The 24,526-nt window shown below is 46.8% G+C and overlaps 1 protein-coding gene across 1 annotated transcript in view; it reads left to right on the forward strand.

Annotated features, from left to right (window-relative positions):
- The window catches only part of LOC147668405 (E3 ubiquitin-protein ligase TRIM11-like), a 117,196-nt gene that overhangs the window by 85,573 nt on the left and 7,097 nt on the right, over positions 1-24,526 (forward strand). The window contains exon 5 of the mRNA XM_086948573.1: positions 3,198-3,250. Within this exon, the coding sequence (XP_086804699.1) occupies positions 3,198-3,250 (53 nt within the window). The remainder of the gene's footprint in view (positions 1-3,197; positions 3,251-24,526) is intronic.

The following is a 24,526-nucleotide window of genomic DNA, read 5'->3' on the forward strand; positions in this document are numbered from 1 at the left end:
ACCTACACCCTCAGGGTTGTTAAGAGCACCTTCAACGTAACTTGTTTAAAAACTTTGGGTCCCCAAACTTAAACAAAAAACGTATTCAGGCCTAAATGCTTCAACGTAGCTCTATACAATTGACTCGTGTAAGAATTATCCAGCTCTCCAGCCAAGAGCCTGGAATTCTTGAACTGGAAAGCATAACAGTCTCATCCAGAGCTGTTTTCATGAGATCCTGGCTCCCCAGGATGCTCATATAAAGCTTCTGTCCCTTCCTTGCTTCATTCATGAGATCCCGGCTCCCCTGGATGCTCATATAAAGCTTCTGTCCCTTCCTTGCTTCATTCATGAGATCCTGGCTCCCCAGGATGCTCCTATAAAGCTTCTGTCCCTTCCTTGCTTCAGTCTCCTCCTGTGCTTCATTCATGAGATCCTGGCTCCCCTGGACGCCCATATAAAGCTTCTGTCCCTTCCTTGCTTCAGTCTCCTCCTGTGCTTCATTCATGAGATCCTGGCTCCCCTGGACGCCCATATAAAGCTTCTGTCCCTTCCTTGCTTCAGTCTCCTCCTGTGCTTCATTCATGAGATCCTGGCTCCCCTGGACGCCCATATAAAGCTTCTGTCCCTTCCTTGCTTCAGTCTCCTCCTGTGCTTCATTCATGAGATCCCGGCTCCCCTGGACGCCCATATAAAGCTTCCGACCCTCCCTTGCAATTTCTGCAAAAGCGTTTTGGGGAAAGGAAGTGGTTTAGTGTTAAACAAGACGATCACCTTGGGATGAACCAGCATCTTAATGATGTTCACCCTCCCATAGATACCGGGGGGCTGATTTTCCCACCTTTAAAGGAGAGCATCTCTATAATGGTGTTGCTAGAACATGAAAGATCTGTGAAAAACAAGAGACCAGAGGCGTTTGGCAAAAGAGAAACCGTTAGTTCGATTAAACATAGCGGCCGGGAGAAGAGTTACAGGCACAGGGTCAAATTTCAATCACTCTGCAGCAGTCTTCTAGAAAGTTCATTTTTAGCAGGAAAATTATTCTGGCGATCCTTGTATGGTGAGGAATATAAGTTGCTGCCTCTGGAGTCATAAATTATTTTAAATGGATAATCCAGGTGGCCTCGACCTTGCATGGGCACAATGCGGCCAGTGGGTAACGTGTCCCGATGTCTGGCATGGGGAGCGCCCGATTGCTGTGTTCTGATTGGCTAAATGCCCATTACAAAATAATGGGGTAATCCAATAATTGCCAGAAGATCTGGGTACAATGAGGTAATGAACAAGTGGTCCGTGACTGCTTTAGAGAAGAGTAATTTATGATTTATCATGTGTGTGTTGCTTAATTAAGTCAAACACTGGTAAGACATACCAACAATGAACACAACAACATGCCCTGCTATCTAGGATAGCATTTTTCAAAACGTACAGTCAATGTAAAACACAAAAGCGCCAAAGAATTGCTTAAGTCCAGTATATTTAATTTCATATACTTGAAACAGAACAAAAGGTAATTTATACAAAAGGAAGGTACAAAGATTGCTCAAGGGACGGGAGACGAATGGGTGTGCTAGTGATGGGTCGGGAAAAGTGAATGGTCACTAATATTCAGAGTTTATACATTTTTAATGCTTAGGCAATGGACTGGTAAAGAGACCAGTACAGAAAGGCCTGTCCCAAACAGATTATTGATAACATTTTTTACAGGTTTTTTGCAAATGCACAAATGCAACATCAAGCGAAGGGGATGGGATGAGATACAGGCCGTTGATGGGTGGGGTGCGTCGACGTTTCGACTCTGCTTTTGCATAGAGGGTAACTTATACCTCCGCTGTGAGTCTTCTTCAGGACAAAAGGGGGGGCAGGGGGCAACCTAGGGGTGAAAGATCAACTTTCGGTTAATTGGCGCCTATTACCCAATCCGGGAGAGAGCTCACTACTAATGGGTGAGTGCAGAATCAGAGTCACCTCATACCTTGCGTCACATTGCAGAATTGTATGCATACTAATTTTAGTATTGGTTTTTCCACAGAAAGCCCTGACAGAGCCATTAACTACTCAACCTCCAGTGGTTTACCTGAGATGCCTGTGTGGCACCAGGATTAGGTCAGTACTATACCGTCACTCAGTTCTCTCCCGGATTGGGTAATAGGCGCCAGTTAACACACAGTTGATCTTTCACCCCTAGGTTGCCCCCTCTTTCGTCCTGAAGAAGTCTCGCAGTGGAGGTATAAGTTACCCTCTATGCAAAAGCACGGCCTGTATCTCATCCCATCCCCTTCGCTTGATGTTGCATTTATGCATTTTAAAAAAACTGTAAACATTTTTATCAATAATCTGTTTGGGACAGGCCTTTCTGTACTGGTCTTTTTACCAGTCCATTGCCTAGCATTAGAAATGTATAAACTCTGAATATTAGTGACTATTCACCTTGTCCTACTCCTCACGAGCACACCCATTCTTCTCCCGTCCCTTGAGCAACCTTTAGTCTAAATTAACTTTTGATCTGTTTCAAGTATATAAAATTAAATATACTGGACATAAACAATTCTTTGACGCTTTCGTGTTTTACATTGACTGTACGTTTTGAAAAATGCTCTCTTAGATAGCAGGGTATGTTGTTGTGTTCATTGTTGGTATGTCTTACCGGTGTTTGACTTAATTAAGCAACACAGACATGATAAATCATAAATTACTCTTCTCTAAAGCAGACACGGACCACTTGTTTATTACCTGATTGGCTATATATTCCTAACTAATGTGGCATCTGAATTTGTAGTGTTTTAGGAGCACACGTAACCCCTCCAGCCATGCATGCATTATTGGGGCCAATCTCCGGCTGTGCGTACTTTATATACACAAGACTCCACCAGAAGCAGATGTAACCTGTTAGTCAGCCCCCCTCTCACTGAGCGAATCACCGCTCATAGACGACCCAATCTGAGGCACTCTGTGGACTCACATGAAGCACACTGGTCTCACTGAGCTATCTGCCATAGAACACCCACATCCTGTCATAAGATGTTAAAGGTACTTTTGGATATCGTTAGAGCTTTGACTGTTGTGTATGAACAGTAACTCACACGGAGCACTAGTCCGCAGGCGCTGCTCTTAATACTGAATCTTATTTGAAATACAGGTCTTATGTGATGTTCATCCTTTGTTCCTGTAGCCGTCATTGCTCTTTAATACAAAGATCTGTGTGTTATTTATTACAGGTGTAATAATGTGAAGATTCAGTGCCCAGAGATGGAGGTGAAGAGTTATAAAGGTAAATATCATTGTGACGATTAGCTCTGTATGTTATGGTTCATAAAAATGATGTGGTATGGTATGGTTTTGTGTGGTATGGTATGGAATGTTATGTTCGTATGGTATGGGATAGGAAGGGATGAGATTGTGTATGGTATGGTATTGTATGGTTTGGAAAATTATGATTGGATGTGTTGGTGTGGTATGCTATGGGTAGGTATCATGGTGTAATATGGTATGATGGAATGGTGTGGTATGCTATGGAACGGTATGGCATGGAATGTTATGGTGGTATGGTATGGGGTAGGAAGGGATAAGATGCGATTGGATGGTGTGGATTGGAGTTTTATGAAATGGTATGTTATGGCGGTATGGTATGGAACGTTATAATGGGATGGTGTGATGTGATATGGGGTGGGATCATAGTAAAATATGGGATGGCATGGAATTGCACCTCAGAATTTGGCATGTACTGCATAACACTTTCTGTGTTCCTGAGTTCTAGCTCCAACAGGGACCTAACACATGCTTCTGCAATGACCCAGCACATACTGACCTATGGCATGCACCTACACTGACCTAGCTCATGTATCTACACTGACCTAGCTCATGTACCTACACTGTTGTAGTTTGTGCACTTACCCTGAGCTACCCCATGCACCTACACTGACCTAGCGCATACTTTTAATCTAACATATGCACCTATAGTGGCGTGGTGTATGAACCTACACTGACCTAGCACATGCACCTACACTAACCTAGCGCATATATCTACTCTGATGTAGTGCATCCATCTACAATGCAGTGTAGTATATGACTGAAACTGTATACCTTGGAGTAGCTCTGTCATTCTGTACCATCAAATGCAGTGTACTGACTAGTACTGTATTCCTTCGAGTAGCTCTCTTGCTCTGTATCATCTAATATAGATTACTAACTAGTACAGTATGTCTTGGATCAATTCTGTTTTCTGTACAATCTAATGCACTGTACTGGCTATTACATTATAGCTTGGAGTAGCTCTGTAGCTCTGTGCCATCTAATGCAGTGTACTGACTAGTACTGTGTACTTTCTAATAACTCTCTCGCTCTGTCCCATGTAACGCAGTGTAGTGACTAGCACTGTATACCTTCTAATAACTCTCTCACGCTGTACCATGTAACGCAGTGTAGTGACTAGCACTGTATACCTTCTAATAACTCTCTCACTCTGTACCACGTAATGTAGTGTACTGACTAGTACTGTATACCTTCTAATAACTCTCTTACTCTGTACCATGTAACGCAGTGTACTGACTAATACTGTATACCTCTAGTAGCTTTCCTTCCCTGCAGCATCCATTGCGGTGTACTGATTACTACTGTATACCTTTGAAGTATTTGAAGTAGCGTTGTCACTCTGTGACTTCTAATAGAGTGTACTGACTAGAACAGATCACCTTCTAGCACCTCTGAGATGCACCCCAGTTGCAGAACATTTGCCCCAAGATTTCTTATCCTTTTCTACCTGAAGGACAGCTGTTGAAGCTTGGTTTCTTTTTGGAAAGCAGCTTCACCTCTTGTAAGCCTTTTCTTTCCTCCTACTTCTTGCTTCTGCTCTAACTTTGCTGCTTTAAGACTCTTATTGTACAGTAGTGGGGAAACTTCCAGTAGTAAGGTTGGATCTAATTGTAATAAGGGTTTGCTTATTATGTCACTATTTATTCAACTGCGGTCCGTTTTGATCACTGTGAGTATCTGCCGTCTGAATTCGGTCCAGCTCCTCTCCCAGCGTGTTAACCGATTCTGTTCTGTTAGCAGTTATTTTTTAGGTCTCGCCTCGGCTACGCGCATGCGCTGCTCTAGGAGGGCCTTTAGCCATCGTGTGGTAAATAAAATTACCGGGACTATTTTTCTATACATTAAATGACAATAAAGGATAGCTCAGTAAAATGAGAGGCAGAGTCCGTGGTATCTGAGTCATACGGGCTTTAATTAAGCAACTCGAGAAGCTGGACATCGAGTTCCATCACCACGAGGGTTCAGGAAGAGATATTCAACATTTTATTAACATCACACATTATATATAGTAAAACAGTATAATTGCATTGAATACAGTAGGCGTGACAAGTGAAAAGAAGAAGATAAGAACAACGTAAAAGAAGGCGTGTAATAGGCGTACACGGAGGTGTGTGCTAGAAACGTCACAAAAAAGTGTCATAAGTGGGTGGATGCATAGGAGGATTCTGCAGGGTCAGCAGAAACCCTTACTCTGTGTGCGCGCGCAACTGGCATGACGTGGTAAAGACGTGTAACTGGGGAGAGCTGGGGGACTTGACTTTAGCCCTAGTAGAAGAGTCTTGGTGTCTGGGATGTCAGAACGACCTGCACCTATAGCCTATCTGATATCTCATGTTTGGAGGATGTGTTGTCTGAAGTAAAAGGTCTCTCGGGCAGGGGCCATACATCACTGAATGCTAGGGGGTGCATACGTGTCTTGGTACAATGCGCGGGGGCCATGGGCCTACCATGGTAACGGGTGCTGTAAATCGCTTGCAAGGAGACAGGAAGGCCGGGCCCTTTACTCTGCAGCCGGGAATATGTTTACCTATTTCACTAGACTGGAATGTGTTTTCGAGGAAGCTGAGCAGATAACTGTAGGCAAAATACTGTCTTGGCAGGCAGGCCAGGCCGAGCCGGGCACCGCTTCGCTGGGCAGGAAGTAAGGCAGAGGTCAGGGATGCATACCTAAACGGCAGCTTTCAGAGACAGAAGAGACTTCGGAGCCTCAATTCAGGGCCCAGCTCGGCTGAGCCAGGAAAACGTGGCTTCGCGTTAAAAGTGCACCATGTAAAGACGTTGGCAACATGGGTCTAGAAACCAAATTAATGTTGCTTTCTTGGAGGACTTGGTAGATAACATGTTAACGTTGGACGCAAATGTAAATGCGTCTTCATTTTCGGCCATGGAGGGAAAATGCATGGAGGTCATGCACATACATGGAACGTTGGGGTACACGATAGGGGACATACCTGGTCATATAAAATTCGATTTTCCTCATTCCCTCCTTGTCCCCTACGTTCCCTTCAGGATATATCTATGTTCATGAGACCATCTATCTGTTCGTATAACATCATTTGCTCGTCCTTTCTCATTCGAGCACGGGATCGTGGGCGTGGACGGGGAATACAAGCTGTGGCGCACAAGCCGCAAATCGCTGGCCCACATTGTAGACAAAGACAACAACTGAATACTATAAGGAGTATTATTCCTAGGAATGACAATACCTTCCATCCCCAGGCGGATATCACACTCCAGAACCAACCGGACCAAGTCCAGGTGCCTAGATTCTGGTGCATCTGGTGAGCTATCTCATGAAGCCTTGTGATGGCTTTGTATACTGACGGTGCATTATTAGGAATGAAAATGCAACAACTAGATCCGATCACTCTACAAGCCCCGCCCCTATCGGCCAGGATGACGTCCAGGACAAGGCGGTTTTGAAGAACAACAAGTCTCATAGCAGACTGCTCTTCGGTCAAGTTACCTAGGGCAAAAGTAGTTTCATTCACTACTGCTTCAAGGGTTCTGGCCAATTTGCGTATCAGTTTACTGTTTTGGACAGGACCTACAAAGAAAAAGAATCCTTTATTGAAATCTGTGTATTGCTCCCATGTTGTCTCGGTCTGATCGACAATTGGGGTCTTGATCTCCCTTTTATGTCTTACATGCACAAGACGTGAATTACGATGATAATCAGGTGGGGCTAGAAAAACAGGTGGCAGTAGGAATGCAATGTAACATGTTCCATCCCAATCTAAGGGCAGACGTACATAAGCTGTTGACCCACAAATAAAATAGGAATGGCGGGAAGCTTTGAAAGTAGACTTTCCTTTATCACTGAATTCGACCACAGTATTACAATCGCTGTGTCCTAGGTGTACTGAACCATTCTTTCTAACGCATAATTCACCTTTCACTGGTAAAACTGTAATAGATGGCAAGTCCACATTAGTCTCGGACTGGACGTTCAGAATCATGAGATTAAGTGTAAAATTCCCTAATCCATACACTTCATTTTCTAGATCGGTTCCTGTCCTTTGGGGAAGACCTTCCTTGTCTGGGAAACATGCTCTATTCATAACTGTATTCAGATCTCCCCATATCCAATTGCCTTGGGAAACTTTGGACTTACTGTCTAATGAGGACATTAAAGTAAACCATGCTCCGCACGAACCATTGTGTGAAAACGGATAAGGAAAGAGAGGCAGAGCTCCCTTGTATTTCTGATAGGGAGGGAGTCGGCCACATACCCAACAATTGGTGACATTGCTGGTCTGGTGAGAATGGTGTAACATACTGATAAAAGTGTTGTTGCGCATTGCAAGTCGATAGGAAAGTTCGTGTGGGGGCAGGTCACTGAAAGTGTGCTCTACGGTATCATTGAAAGAAGTATGTACATGTGAACCATGAGGAGGAAAGAAAACATGTAATGTCCAGCTTATAACAATAATCGTAAGACTCAGAAAAAACATAAAAAGCAACGTGATAATGCATCTGCTGTGCAGATTCTTACAGTATTTCATTTTCTTGACTTTCTGTCTATCTCTCTCACTATTTGGGTCTATCTCATACATGTCAGAAACCTGTCTAACCGCTTCACCCAGGGGTGACTTAAACAATTAAACGCTGTCTGACTTACTAGACCTCAACTTAGTTCTGTACTCCTGTTGCAGAGTTTTTTCTAACAGGGGGAGTTTAGAGTCTGTATCAGGGCAGTCCTTGAAAAAAGTCTTTGGACACAGTCCATGAAATCTTTTAACGTGGCTGGAGTGGAGCCAGCCATTCCTTCCTTCGATCTTCACAGCGGTCTGCGTGGTCATCAACATCAGTTTGGGTTCCTTCCACCTGGGCTCCAGAGGGCTTGAGCGATCAAAATTGCGTACGCAGACCAGGTCTCCTGGAACGATTTCATGCGGTTTCCCCTGGGTGTTGTCCGGGAAGGCAGCCGCAACCTGTGAACGACAAGAGTGTAGTGCAGACATCAAGGAAGCTAGGTAATCTGTCAGCATATTACTGTCGACATCTGTGATCTTGCGAGGCATAGGCGTACCCCACATGTTTGGGGGACGACCGAAAATAATTTCATAGGGGGACAAACCAGTTCTAGAATGGGCTACCATACGCATGTAAAAGAGGGCAACCGGCAGGGCTACCATCCAATCAACGCCTTTTTCTGCACAGACCTTCGCTAAACGTGTTTTCAGAGTCTGATTGTGTCTCTCGACGAGGCCAGCTGCCTCGGGATGTCGTACACAGTGGAATTTCCACTGGTATCCTAACAGGAGTGATACCTGTTTCATAAGTTCGGACGAGAATGGCTGTCCACGACACGGGGCAATACACGACACGGGGCAAACCATATCGCGGGAAAAATTCACGAACCAACTGCTTGGCAGTGGTTACGGCAGTGTAATCTGGGACTGGATATGCTTCTGTCCATCTGGAAAGGGCACATACAACTACGAGGACGTACTTGAATCCACGACATCTGTCCATCTGGATATAATCCATCTGGAGGACTTCAAAAGGATGGTCAGGAGGATGAAATCCACCTTGTTCCACGGGAATGCCTTTGCCTGGATTGAACTGGCAACAGATCATACAGGTACGTACTTTCTGTTTTGCTGCTGCACGTAAATGCTTGTTGAACGATATATTCTGAATGCTGTCTAACATGGCTTTTTCTCCTAAATGTGCTGGACTATGTGCTGTATTGATGATAACTTGAACCATTGAGTCGGGGAGAAACCATGTGGCTTTTCCCTTCGTCAACCATCCCTGATCTGTCTGGACCCCTCCTTGTTCAGTCCATTTCTTGATTTCGTCTGGAGTGGCATGTGTCTGTATGTCAAGTACATCTTGTGTGGGATCCCTGACTGTCATGCAATGCGTCAGTGATGGTACATCTGTCTTTGTCGTGTCAGCTGGAATGTCTGTATGAGTCTGAGCTGTAAGCTTGGCTGTTCGATCTGCCAGGTCGTTACCCTGGGAAATAAAATCAGTGACTTTCGTATGTGCTTTGCACTTCATGATGGCTATGGCTGTAGGCAAATGTATTGCTTCTAACAGAGCTTGAATGAGGGGACCATGCTGTATCTTGGCACCGTGGGAGGTCAGAAAACCTCTCTCTTGCCAGAGAACGCCGAAGTCATGTACGACTCCGAATGCGTATTGTGAATCCGTGTATATGTTTACTTTCAGGTTCTTGGCTCGTATGCAGGCTTGGGTCCGAGCGATGAGCTCTGCTGCTTGAGCAGACAGTGTGTCAATCCGATGTGTTTCTATGACTTCGGTTTCAGTGGTCACTGCATATGCGGCTACTAACTCTCCTGTACTTGTTCTCATACATGAACCATCCACGTAAAGTGTCAGGTCTGGGTCGGTTAATGCAATATCGGTCAAGTCTTGTCTTGGCTTCGTTACGGTATTAATGACTTCCACACAGTCATGTGGTACGAGATCTGCTGTAATTGAGGGTAACAGTGTAGCTGGGTTCAATATGTTGCAACGTCTGATTTCTATTTGTGGCTGAAACAGTGTCAATTCATATCCTGTCAGTCGTGCTATGGTCAAGTGTTGAGTCTGTGTTCTGTTTAAAAGAACTTACACGGAGTGTGGAACCTGTACTGTCAGAGGATGTCCTAATACTATGGAATCGCTTTGTCTGATAGCTAGAGCTGTTGCTGCAACAGACTTGAGGCACGCAGGCAGAGCCTGGGCTACTGGATCCAATGTACTAGAAAAATAAGCACAGGGCTTGTGTTTTCCTGCTTGATCTTGTGTGAGGACAGACAATGCTGTGCCATCGCGTTCAGTGACAAAAAGTGTAAAAGGTTTGCTGTAACATGGTGTCGCTAAAACAGGTGCTTGACATAGGGCTTTCTTCAATTCGTCAAAAGCAAGTGTATGTTCCTGAGTCCAAGGGAGGACAGTCGATGTCGCTGCCTCCTGTGTTGTCAACTGTATGAGTGGCTTGGCTAGATATGCATACTGGGGAATCCATTGTCTACAGTAAGAAGTGAGGCCAATGAAGGCCCGTACTTCCTTTTGTGTCTTGGGTTGTGGCAAATGTGCAATTAACTGGATGCGTTGAGGTGTTAGCTGTCTCCCCCTCTTGGACAGCAAGTGTCCTAAGTAAACCACTTGCTGGGCACAGAATTGGAGCTTCGAAGGGGATACTTTATGCCCCTTTTCGGCCAGAAAATACAAGACTGTCAGTGATGCACGTTCACAGTCACGTTCTGTACGGGCTGTGATCAATAGATCATCGACGTACTGGAGCAGGGCAGTGTCAGTTGGCATGTGAATACTGTCTAGTTGTCGTTTCAGTGCTTGACTGTAAATACTAGGACTTTCTGTGAACCCTTGAGGTGCACGTGCAAATTTGAAGCTACGGCCATTTAAACAGAATCCGAAAAGGTACTGGCTTTCCGGATGAATGGGGACACTAAAGAAGGCGTTCTTGAGGTCTATGACAGTAAAGAACGCTGCTTCGGAATCAATGGCAGTCAATAGGGAAGAGATGTCTGGGACTACCGGGTACTGGGGTATGATGCATTTGTTTAATTCTCGAAGGTCGATCACCAGTCTGTAGACTGGAGGTGCATTTGGGTCAGTTCGTTTAAGAATCGGGATGATTGGAGAATTACATACATTGGAGTCAGTTTCTACAACCACTCCTTGAGCAATGAGCTCGTCAATAATCTTCAATAAGGCTGCTACAGCCTCAGGTGGTAACTTGTATTGTCGGATTCGGGGTAGTACAACTCCTTGCTTGAGAGTAACACGATATGGTGTAATATGCAAGCAACCTACATCAGTCGGACCTTGTGCCCATAAATGTTGTGGTACATTCTGCAATCGTGGGTCAAAATCTCTTAACACATAATGTCCTTTAAAATCACGTAAAAACAATCTCACTCCTTCCGGAGAACAACAAATCACTGCTCCCAGTGCTTTCAATGTTTTAATACCAAGCAAGTTTTCCGGACATGATTTCGTAAGTAACAAGTCTATAGTACGGGATAACGGACCAACTTCTAGGGAAACTGGCTTTGACACTCCGTTAACAATAGGCTTTCCTGAAAATCCCAGGGAAACATTCTGTGAGCCTGAGAGGGGTGCCCCTGGAACCTCGTCATGACTGGTGGTAGTTCTGCTCGCCCCTGTGTCAATCAAAAATTTTCTGTCTTTCCCTAATACCTGACTATGTACATAGGGACCCTCTTGATCTACAGGAACCTCGATAAGGGGCAAGCCAACCTCCCTCTCTAGGCTGTTTCATGAGTACTGCTGATAATCGGGATAATCTGACTGAGCATACTGGTACATTTGCTGTGTAACATGTTGAGTGGCAGCTATGGGTTGGGGTTGGGGTACCGCTACTGTCTGTTGAGTGTTCTGAGGAGATCGCGTGTTCTGTGGAATAGTTTGCGGAACTTGTTCTTGTCTAGGTGGAAGCGGTCTTTCTTTCGTCCTGCCTGTAGCAATATTGTATTTCAGAACGGTACATTCATTTATATAGTGACCTGGCTGCTTACAATAGTTGCAATTCCCTTTAACAGGAGCTGCAGAATGACTGGTCTGTGTAGTACCCCTCTTCTGGCTGTCAGCTGGGACGGACTGGGCAACTAGTACCTTCATTTTCGTATCTTTAATACGTCTCTGTTCATGTTCGTGTTCTTCTCTGATTCGATTCTGGTGATACTGTAACATTTGTAACATTTGGGAAGGAGTATTAGCTTGCCATGTACTCTCGACTTTCAGAACTCTATTTTTAACCTGTGGTAAGGAATTCTCTACTAATTTGGTCACAAAAAGATGTGGATAGGATTCACTACTTGTTTTCAGGCCGCTATTAATAATGAAACATTTCTCGAATCTGGAATAAAAATCACTAGTGTCTTCGTCTTGTTTCTGTTTGCAGGCTGAGATTGCATCCCAGTCTTCCTTTTTAGTTGCTAGTAATCTTGGCAAAACCTGTACTAATAACTCTGGCAATGCTTTGGCGTGATCCCCGAGACCAGTACCAGGGACTTGTGTATTTTCTTCGTTTTCTAATGCTGTCCAATCAATCTTTTTCTCTCCCACCTCCCATTCTTTCTCTTTCAGTTTCTCGTAAATGCCAGCAGGCAACAGTACTTTTAACATTTTAAGTATATCGGGATACGTATACTCCCCCATGCGGAGCATGTCTTTTAGTTCGCGGTGAAACCCTGCAGGATCTTTATCATGGCACGGTACTAATTTTTTCATTTCCAATAATTCCATTTTCGTTAAGGGGGTGTAAACAAATACTCGTTGAAGCGTACCCCCCGTTGTCTGAACAGGATGAACTTCTCGTAAAGGATTCTGTCTGTCTATGTAAAATGTTTTCCTTACTGGGGGTGGAACGGGAACAAAATGTGGAGTCAGGAAAGTTCTGTACTTGTGTCGCTGTTCTAGAATGACATTAATTAAATCGGTACCTAGACCTCTCCATCTCTTTAGGAGTAACTCTTCCAATATATTATGTAGGGGACCTGGATCAGAATGCTGACTTTCATACAGTGTAATGAGGTGCTGGATCATGTACATACCAGCTAGTCGCTGTTCGTCTGGGGAAAGATTCAAAAATGTTTGGGCTACTACGTCATCTTTATATACACTAGAATTTCCGGCCCATTGGACTGCTGACCGGGCTAGTTCTTGTTCACGCATAGTACTAAGTTCACTGTAACCTATTCGTTGTTTCAATACTTTATCGGTAGCTTGGAATAGATGCTCATGAGAACATTGTTCTGGTATGGGAGGGAGAAAACGTTTCTTGCATTCTGGGCGTATGGGTCTGTCAAAGGGGTTCGCCCTACCTACATACGGTATTCTGTCTGGGTCCTCAGTTTCTATATCACTGTCTTCTGAGACGTCACCATCCGCTTTCTCGGCTTCTCTTGCTTCTTTTTCCCTTGCGTGTATGTCTATAATTTCTTTACGGATTTTTCTGTACATAGATTCTATACAACCTTGTTTACTATGTTTGCCATCGGCTATGTTGTCACTCCATTTTATCAGAGTTTTCATCACGTTTTTATCTTTACCTGGCTGGTCTTGTTCCCGTATCAAACAATTTATCAGAAACTGTAAGATCATATTTTGAATCTCCACTTTCCTGTGTGCCATGGCTTCGTGAATACTTTCTGGTCTCTCTCCTGTTCTAATAAAATGATATATGTTGTCTAGATGTTCCTTCATGTCTGGAAAAATAGTCAAATAATTCGTAACACGTTGTATACGTATTGAATGTAATATCATCTGGTCTTCGCCTGGTATCGGATCATATCTGCAATCAGTAAGGTACTGTTTAAGGGCTGCGTATGTAGTTACTTTCGGTGTACGTTGCAATGCTGCTTCTCTAAGTGTGGTTCATTTAACTTGAGGCGGGGTGGTAGGGAGACCTCCTACTGCCCCTCCTGAAGCTTGATCGTCGACTAATACTGGCTGTGCTGGTGGTAATGTTAGTGGTGGTGGAGCTGGAAAAATAGGTGTAGGTAATGTCGGTTGGCCCTGGGTTGCAGGTGGATTAAAAGGATTGACAGGACCAATGGCAGGACCAGTGACGGAAGAAACAGTGGGCGCAACCGTGTCTTGAACAGGGATGTGAGGATTAATATTCGGGGTTCTGATTGCATAGTCTGGGACATTGTCATCTAAGTAAGATGAAAGGAAAATATCAGCTGCGGTCTGTTTATGTCGGAGTTTAGTTAGAACCAGTGGTGGCGGTAAATTGCTGGGTACTTCCGGGGCGCCTTGGGCAGGCCCTCGGCGAGAAGAGGATACATGCCTTGAATAAGGGCATTTCTTTGTCGGTCTAATTGTAAATGTATTTGAGCTTATATAGCGCACAGCTACCCACAAAGGGTTTCCCGGCGCTTGCTTAGGGAACCCGTCCTGGTATTCCCCTGTGAGATAACCCCCGGCAGGGTATCCACAAGGTAAAAGCCAGGCATCCCGCCGCGAGGGGCCGTTGTGGAGATTAAGCAAGCTATTGCCCAGAGTCGCAGAGTGTGAACCCGTGAGTCGAGAAGGCACCGGAGCGAGAATTATCGAGTCCGTGGAATTTTTGAGCCCAAGACCCGCCGAGGCGGGAATTGAACCCTGGTCCAGGGCCGATCTCAGCTTCCGGGTCTGCCGCCTCTAACCCCTGAGCCACACTTCTCCACAATTGTTCTGCTCTAACTCGTTCACCTTCTTCTAGTAGTTTTTTTTCTCGGGCTTTTTCTGATTCTTCTCTACTTTTCTCTGCTTTCCTAATTTCTTTCTCTGTTCTTCTATGCGCCTCTTTACGCCATAATTCTATAGCATCTTTCTGGGATTGTCTGGCTTTCTTTTTCCATAGTGCTTCCTCTACTCTCATGATGCATTCAGCATCCCATGTCCCTGAAACAGGCCATCTATATTTCTCTTCCAGATCCTTTGTATATTCAACCCATAAGTCTAAGTACAGTATGGCATCTAAGCCATGCTTATGGTACATAAAATGTCCGGGAGTGTCCCTAGGCGGGACGGGAACTGCTTCCTCGAGTATCCCTTTCCTAGTTCCTATCTGACGTAATTTTGAGAACAGTGGCATCTTGGCACTTACTTGAATGTGAACACAATAAACACAGTATGGAATTGCAAACAATCATTCATACCACGACATAAAACACATCAAAACATTTCGAACAGATACTACCTGGTACATAAAATACAATACTGAAAATCTCGAGAAAACAATACTAGAATTCTGGATCACTAGATGCACTGCTAAAACAGTACAGACATACCGGTCCCATAAAGAGACACGTCATACCGCATCCACCTAAGTGGACACGTCTGGACCGAGTCTGTGTACCCAGACCCGTCTTGACCGGGCACAAATAAATGAACCCGTCTAGATGCGTTCCCAACAACGGTACTCACCGGGAAGCAAAACTGAAGGCCTCGGAAACTTGATACTGGACTGGACTGCTACGACGTCTGGCTGCTACTACGCACTACGCATGCGCTTCGGAACAGGTGGGCCTCTGGATACCTCGGACCTTGCTCTGTCGGCTCGAGCTCTGGTCGGGACTCTCCGCATTCCTCACCGCCTCGTCTGGATGCTGGACCGCAGTCTCCGTCTCCTCCGTGGGCCTGAGGGAGTTAGCAGGAAAACCCGCAGGTGTGCACAGGAATCCGTCACGGCTGTAGAAGGGGTCAGGCCTGCGTTACATCGCCGGCGCGTGGGGAAGGGGAGGGGTCCCTATTCGGGCGCCAGATTATGTGGTAAATAAAATTACTGGGACTATTTTTCTATACATTAAATGACAATAAAGGATAGCTCAGTAAAATGAGAGGCAGAGTCCGTGGTATCTGAGTCATACGGGCTTTAATTAAGCAACTCGAGAAGCTGGACATCGAGTTCCATCACCGCGAGGGTTCAGGAAGGGATATTCAACATTTTATTAACATCACACATTATATATAGTAAAACAGTATAATTGCATTGAATACAGTAGGCGTGACAAGTGAAAAGAAGAAGATAAGAACATATGGGCGTAAAAGAAGGCATGTAATAGGCGTACACGGAGGTGTGTGCTAGAAACGTCACAAAAAAGTGTCATAAGTGGGTGGATGCATAGGAGGATTCTGCAGGGTCAGCAGAAACCCTTACTCTGTGTGCGCGCGCAACTGGCATGACGTGGTAAAGACGTGTAACTGGGGAGAGCTGGGGGACTTGACTTTAGCCCTAGTAGAAGAGTCTTGGTGTCTGGGATGTCAGAACGACCTGCACCTATAGCCTATCTGATATCTCATGTTTGGAGGATGTGTTGTCTGAAGTAAAAGGTCTCTCGGGCAGGGGCCATACATCACTGAATGCTAGGTGGTGCATACGTGTCTTGGTACAATGCGCGGGGGCCATGGGCCTACCATGGTAACGGGTGCTGTAAATCGCTTGCAAGGAGACAGGAAGGCCGGGCCCTTTACTCTGCAGCCGGGAATATGTTTACCTATTTCACTAGACTGGAATGTGTTTTCGAGGAAGCTGAGCAGATAACTGTAGGCAAAATACTGTCTTGGCAGGCAGGCCAGGCCGAGCCGGGCACCGCTTCGCTGGGCAGGAAGTAAGGCAGAGGTCAGGGATGCATACCTAAACGGCAGCTTTCAGAGACAGAAGAGACTTCGGAGCCTCAATTCAGGGCCTAGCTCGGCTGAGCCAGGAAAACGTGGCTTCGCGTTAAAAGTGCACCATGTAAAGACGTTGGCATCATGGGTCTAGAAACCAAATTAATGTTGCTTTCTTGGAGGACTTGGTAGATAACATGTTAACGTTGGACGCAAATGTAAATGCGTCTTCATTTTCGGCCATGGAGGGAAAATGCATGGAGGTCATGCACATACATGGAACGTTGGGGTACACGATAGGGGACATACCTGGTCATATAAAATTCGATTTTCCTCAATCGGTCTTCACTTTTCAAGCGCTGCATCCACCTTGCGGGATCGAGCAGCGGCGTGCCACAAGCACAAGTGCAGTGCTTGAAAAGTGAAGCCCTCGCGAGCACGCATGCACGCACCACTCCCGGGCTTGTTCTGTTAGTTGTTCTCTCTATAAGCAGAGAGAAGTGTGTATATAGATTTGCCACAAGGCAGCGTGAGCAAGCGGAGAGCGGCATGGAAACATGAGGCGGCATACCGGATCACCTCCAGCCTCTAACGGCGTGTTGCTGGGCAACCGAGTACACCGCCTGCACTCCCAGGTGAAACATTTGCACCCTTGTTTGTGTTGTGTGTGAGCATCCGAAGAGTAGCAGTACTGTCCCTCAGCACCTTGACCAAGTATACAATGGCGTTGTACTACTGTGGCCGAGTTCGGGACTATTTTGGAATTTATTTACGAGCACTTTTCACAAGCGCAACTGTTCATCGTAAAGTCACTTTTCACAACTACTACTGTGCGCCCGCCCACTTTTTGTGCGTGCCGCTCTGCACCTTTCCTCCCTCCTCTTGTGCTACGTGTCCCTTCGTCTAATTACCGCCCCGCTTTTTGCTCCGCCATAAGACTGCCCATAGCTCCTCTTATGTTGTTCATCCCTTCTGCCATTAGCGTACCTTGCCCTCTCCTGTGGCCAGAGCGGATCTGCTAAGCAGCCCCTCCTGTTGCTGGCTCCATTATTGCTGGCCCTGTGTGGGCTTGGTCAGGGAGGCATTTTCAAGTTGAATACATTATACACGTTCCTCATACCCCGCAGACGCATCGACCAAGATACGAGATGTCCATTAACTTGATTAGGATTCTCTAATTGTGACTGATTGGCATATGCAGCGGTAGTGCTGTGGACATCAGGCAATGTTTATATATGTGATTTTCTTTTTGCTTGTGTCATGGCGCAAGGAATTAAACCATTATTACATCCATGTACCAGACAAAGAGTCACTGTAGGTGATGCACAGCTGCTTGTTTTTTGTCTCTGTTTCTGGGACACTTTATCATCAAAGTCGGGAGCTTCTTCACAAGATGGTTGTTCTGAATGGACAGATGACGTGTGTTAGAACTGGGGGGTCTCTAGTTGGCAGAGGTAAGTACCTGAGACCAAGTAGGGACCCTTGCTTCTAGTCAGGGTGAAGGAATAACCCTCTGCGATAACCCCCGCTCACCCTCTAGGTAGCATGGCGCGAGCAGTCTAGGCTAAACAGAGGCAATGTGGATAACATTTGCACTTAACACAACAATAATCCCCAATCCACCACAAACTGAGACCACACAGGTAGGTATATTTTATAAAAATATATCACTTTATCTAGTCTCAGCAAGGTAAATCAAGCAGTTGCACGATAATCACTTCATTATAAAAAGGTTGCACTTAATTCTTAATGGTTGCACTTATTAGGAAGTTCTTATGAAAAGAAAAATAGTCTCTAGTCTCTCTAACCAGTAGTGAGAAATAATGCCACTGATTTGTCCTCACTCGGCTCTCAAACCGAGCAAATTGCACAATGCCAGAATTATTCTCAGCCCGCAAAGCAATGGGCCTCAGGCGCTGTAAACAATGTCGCCTCTTAAACTGCCAAAGGAATCAGCCCCTAGCGTCAGGGGCCCTATGCGCTACACACGCGCCTCACCAGAATGCTGGGGGGACTCCCTTCCCCTCGTCCGGTACGTTGTCAGGCCTCAGACGCTCCCCGCCCTCCAGCGCTCACTCGCGCTCTGGCCCGGCCGGTCTCAGGCAGCTCTCCGCCCGCTCTCCGTCCTTCCGTGAGCAGCGGGGAGCAGAGACGGCAGGCCGGGGCTGGAAGCACTCGCTGGATTCCCTCGGCGAGGTCGGCAGTCTTTCCCGGTCCCGGCGGTGATCAGGCGGCTCTCGAAGGGGTCCCGATGGCAGGGACCAATCCTGTCGCGGCACAGGGGGCGAGCCTCCAGCAGACCCGGGAGTCAGCCAATGGCAGTGCGGCTCCCGGGCAGGTAAACAATGACGCTCCGCTCCTTGGGCCAATCACGGCCCACCACGCTGATGACGCTGCACCGCACGGGCCTATCCCGTCGCGGCGTTGGTGAGGGGGCTCGGCTCCTTCACCCAATGGGAGCGTGGCGGCTTCGTTCTTCGGCCCCGCAGCTCCGATCAGGACAGCACTTCAGGGAGAGGTTTTCTGGCCCCGGGCAGCGGCGGTGATCAGGCGGCAGATGATTTTAGAGGGCGCGGGTCACGGACAGACCGCCCTCGTAGCCTCACAACCGCTCTTGAGTGGATTCTGCGAGGGGAGGCACCACAGACCTCCGACCCTCGCCGGGAATGTGCCGATGAGCACCACGATCCCTTCTCACCCTCAACACTCGAGCACCACACGCTCCAGGTCCACACCAGCACGATCTTGCAGTAATTCTGGGCAAAGCTTTAGGAACCTTTAGCCCTGCGTTCCCAACAGGAGGCCAGCTCTTCTCAGGCCCTTGGAGATTCAGTGGAGACACAGCACACAGCAAAGTCTCTGTAGTTTCAAGCAGGCAGGGTCACAGCTCACAGCAAAGTCCCTTTCTCCTCCTCAGCTTTCAGTTGCAACAGCAGAACAGGTCAGCCCTTAGAGCACACAGCAAGGCAATCTTTCTTTAGTTCTCCAGCCGTCCTTCTTTCAGCAGAGGTTCCTTCTTGATTGTAGAATTTTAGAATCTAATCTTCTGTAGTCAGGGGTCCTTCCCTTATACCCCAAAAAGCCTTTGAAGTCTTTGTGCAAAGTGGCTCTGGGCACTGGAACGTTTCTGGTGTTCTTCTTCCTGTCAGCTTCAGGGCCAGAGGTGACAGTGGGCCGGCAGGGGAGTTAGCCAGCACGGTGGTCAGGCAGACACAGCCCAGCACTATCAGGCGCTTCTTCCTCCCCTTCCCCGGGCAACAGATGTCGCCTTTCACCCCTGGGCCTGACTCCAACCCCCTCCGGGGCCCTGCAGCTCCTGTCACGCAGGCATTCCACATACAGGCCCAGGCACACAGAAAGGTTTATACAAAAGAACAGCCACTTTCTAAAAGTGCTATTCTCAACCCCAGGATCCAAAAACAACCTTCACTAAAAGATGTGTCATTTAATTCTGAGTTCAGGGATATCTTTCATGGATGTTCCATCTTGTTCCTATAGGAAGATAGGCTGGGATCCAATGGGACCAGCATCCCCATGTTACCCTAGGGAGCCATACAGCCCTACAGCAGTGAGCACACAAAGTGGCTGCTGCTCTCTACCAGAGCATGTTACCTGCACTAGTACATGCTCTACCCTATCCATACACTGCACCCTGCCCAGGGGGGTACCTGGAGCCTTCCATAGGGGTGGCTGATGTGCACAGACAGGGGAGGGTTAAGCCCAGCCAGTGGGGACACTGGCCAGGCGGACATGGCAGTCCACTGACTGCACACAGGCCCTGCGCTGGCAGGCCTGAGACACCATTTTAGGGCTACTCATGTGGGTGGCGCAATCTGCGCTGCAGGCCCACTAGTAGCATCTGTCATCACCAGCCCTGCCACACACAGTGCACTTTACTAGGGACTTCATGGTGATACAGATATGCCAATCAGGTATACCCAATCAATATAACAATTTACAGAGGGAGCACTTACCCTCTGACACTGATCAGCAGTGGCAGAGGGTCCAAAGCATCTAAATCAGCAAAAACGAAATCCAGACCAGCATCAAAAATACATGGGTCAGAGGCAAAAAGATGGGGGAATAACCATGCCAAGGATGTCAGGTCTAACAACGTGGTACTCCCTTAAGTGCAGACGTCACTTTGCAGCAATTTCCACAGCTTTATTAGTTGTCAAGATAGACTGATTCATTTGACCACACACGTCACCCCTGAGTGCCTGCGAATGTTGGTTTAGGGATCATAATGAAAGACTTGTTCAGAAGGGGTAAAGGTTCGAATCCCGGCAGTCCATTCTGTTGATCAATAGCTTTGATTGCAACGATTTGACTACCAGGCATTGGCACCTTTTGCAAGTTATGCAAGCTCTTACTGACCTGTTGCTGTTCACAGATTCGGCTATGGGCAGAATCATAGACATCAATACACCAAAATGGCAGGTGTACCGGAAGTGACATCACACATCCTTTGACCTTAATGACATCACATTAGGGGACGTATATGACTACTACTGACTCCAAGGCATGGTGAATAGTGGCACGGCTCATGGTCCTCCATGCTAATTCAGCATCATGTCAAGGGAAACAGTGATGTGGCAGTCTCCAGCTGTGATAATTGAGAACATGAAAATGGTGAAAGGACAAAAAAACACAGAGTACTCTTTCAAGGAACTTGGTTCCTTTGTTCATGCAGTACATAATGCAGGAAATTGACATGCAGCCCATCTCTTTGTGTGGGTGTGCAACTCTGATCATGCCAATGTCCACAATTCTTCATTCTTCAGGAAGTGTCTTAGTCAAACGAAGGTGTACTCCAGCCTTCCTGCTCCATGGAAGTTTAGGTGATTTCACACAAGATGCATACACTTGGCGTTCCATTGGTTTCTGGAGGGAGGGAGAATGAGAGATCGGAGAGCAGTAGAGGAAACAGGTAGGAAAAGGACGGATATCCGTTCTGACGACTAGTAAACCCTGCTGATAACTGTAGGGTCTAAATAAATACAGGACTCCTCCCAACGTGGGTGTGCCCCTCCCATCATTTAATTAAGATCTACTCACACGTACATGTGGTACTAGTTATGCTAGCCATGTAAACTACATAGATTTACACAGAAAAAGCTGGTAATCGTTCTCTGCATGGTTTGATCAGCTGCTACTAGTCGCTGTCTTGGCCGATTCATGGGGCTGGTCGTCGTTTTGAGTGTATCCCTACCACACATCAGTGAGACACCTTCCGAATCACGTACAGCACCCATCAGGAGACTTGTTACCCGGATCTCTTGCACAAGAAAACGCGTGGAGTCGGTCAGTTGAAAGAGGGATCTACTGAGCGGTGACCCTGAGCCCAGAGCACTGCTCAAGGCCTCGCGCATGGTCACAGATGGTCTTAATGGTGATATTACATCACTATCAACATTTTTGATGATTTCACTAAAATCATGTTTGCTGACAGTGGGAATATTGCTGTTTAATTGAGTGACCATTGCAGGGACATCTACATGTTGTGCTAGTGCAACCTTCTCGCCAATGTTAATGTCTGATTGTGTATTGGTGGAGTTTCAAAGACGTCATGCATTATCTTTAATCAGTCAGGATATTGGTTATGAGTGACTTTTATTGACGAATGCAAAACAGGCTTTTTTGCTCAGGCTTTATTGTTAACAGCAGCAATACATTGTTTTGATTGTTTTCCATGCTGCCTTAAAGACTGATCTTGAATAAGGGAATAAACAGGGCATTTTCTAGTCAGCCTAAGACTTGCTACTGATCGTGTTTTCACACAACTGCCCCATGTTTAACTAATTTAATTTCTAATTTAAAACATTTGTAGAGCGCAGCGTATACCGTACGGTTTCTTGGCGCTAGTAGTTCGTTTGACACCTGAGGAAAATAAGACCAGTCTTAGGAAGGGAGGGGCATTATACAGGGAAGGCTTGTTTGAAGAGAAAGGTTTTTAAATCCTTGCGGAACGAAAGATAATGGGTAGAATGGCGGAGGTGATCAGGGAGGGAATTCCAAAAAGTGGGGGCAAGAGTGGCAAAGTTGGTTCCGCCCCATTTTTTACGTTTAAAACGTGGGGTTAGGAGGAGGGACTTGGAGGAAGAACGAAGCTCTCTAGAGGGGACGTATTCCTTTAGTAATGAGGCAATAAAGGCAGGAGCAGTGCCTTGTCGGGCCTGGAAGACCATACACCCGGTCTTAAACAGGGAACGTTCTTTCACCGGGAGCCAGTGAAGCTCTTTGAGGAGGGGTGTGGAATGGTGGTACCGTGGGAGACCATAGACCAGACGGGCCGCCTGGTTCTGAACCAACTGGAGTCTCCGCAGGCTATATAATGGGATGCCGTTGTAGATGGCATTAGCGTAATCTAGCCTCGAGATGACCAGTGCAGCCATGATCACCTTAAGTGCCTGTGGGGAAAAAAAACGGGAAACAGAGCGGATAGTGCGAAGGGTGAGAAAGCAGGAAGATACAACGGTGCTGATTTGTGAGTGGAGGGTGAGCTGGTTGTTGATTTTAACCCCCAATGTTTTAACTGTGGGTGACGGAGAGGGGGGGGGACCTAGAGAGAGTGGCCAGAAATGAGAATTCCAGGGACTGGACGAACCACCGGTGAGAACCAGCTCGGTTTTGTCCGGGTTCAATTTCAGCTGGTTGTGGTTCATCCAGTCCCTGATGAAAGTCATAGTCGACTGAAAATTAGAGACAGAAGAAGGGGAAGTAGACAGATCGAAGATGAGCTGGAGGTCATCCGCGTAGTTGTACACGGTGACCTCCAGCTGCTGAAGAGCAAAGATAAGAGGGGAAATGTAAAGGTTAAACAACAAGGGGGAAAGAGAGGATCCCTGGGGGACACCACAAGTGACAGGGATAGGAGTGGACGAGAAGTCACCCGACCGAACTGCCTGGGTGCGGTCCCTCAGGAATGAGGACAGCCAGAGCAGGGCTGAGCCCTCGATTCCCGCCGCCCCGACACGGGACAATAAGATGGTATGGTCGACCGTGTCAAAGGCGGCGGAGAGATCGAGAAGCACCAGCGCCTGGTGTTTATTGTTGTCCATGCCCGTCCTGAGGGTGTCCAGTACCGACACCACGACTGATTCGGTTGAATGTCTGGGGCGGAAGCCGGCCTGGCGGGAAGCCAACCCACCGTTGGCCTCTACGTGGGCGCTGAGGACCGCGGTGGCATGGCGTTCCAGCACCTTGCCCAGGTAGGGCAGCAGGGAGATAGGGCGGTAGTTGGCTGAGATGGTAGGGTCAGTGCCGGGTTTTTTCAAAATGGGCACTATAAAGGCTGTTTTGAGTGCCGGGGTGACTACTCCCTGAGCGAGTGAGTTGTTGAGAAAGGTGATGGGGGCTTCAGGGCAAGAGGAGTAAATGTGTTGCAAGATACGAGCTGGACAAGTGTCTGCCGGAGAGCCCGACTTGACTTTGGGGAGTATCTCGCGGAATGAGGCCTCAGTGAGGGGAAGAATAGAGGTGAGGCGATTGGGGACGGTGGGGGAAGGGGGGTCCACAAAAGTAAGTGAAGGGGGGGGGATGTTAGCCTTGATGGTAATGATTTTGTCTGCAAAGTAGGTATTGAGCTGATCGCAAAATGATTGAGATGGAAGGATTTGCGGAGAAGCTCTGTCAGAGTAAGCCAAGTTGTTAACTATGCTGAATATTTCTCTGGATTTATTTTCCGCTGCCTCTATTTTTAAGGAAAAATAGGTGGTTTTAGCAGAGAGAATAGCAATTTTGTAAGTAGCAAGTGATTTGAGATAGAGGGTTTTGCTGCGGAGGAATAGTTTCTTCTCCACTGTCGCTCCGCCTGTCGGGCCGATAGTTTTAACTCTTTTAGGTGGTCGTTAAACCATCTGTTGGAGTCCTTTTGTCGTCGGATGGAAATACGACGCAAGGGGGCCACAGTGTTACAGCCTGTAGTCAGCCAGGTGTTCATGGCAATGGCTTGAGAATGGGAGGAGAGACCGGAGAGAGACGGGGTGGAATTACGGAGCAGGGAGGACAAAAGAAGAAAGGTCAACTCTGTTCCAGTTCCGCGCCCAGGTGTTTCTGGCCTGTGGAACTTTAGGTACAGAGTGGTGAGAGATAGAAAAAGAAATAAGAGCGTGGTCAGACCAACAGC

This window comes from Lissotriton vulgaris, unplaced genomic scaffold, assembly GCF_964263255.1.
Source record: "Lissotriton vulgaris unplaced genomic scaffold, aLisVul1.2 SCAFFOLD_815, whole genome shotgun sequence".
NCBI lineage: Eukaryota > Metazoa > Chordata > Amphibia > Caudata > Salamandridae > Lissotriton > Lissotriton vulgaris.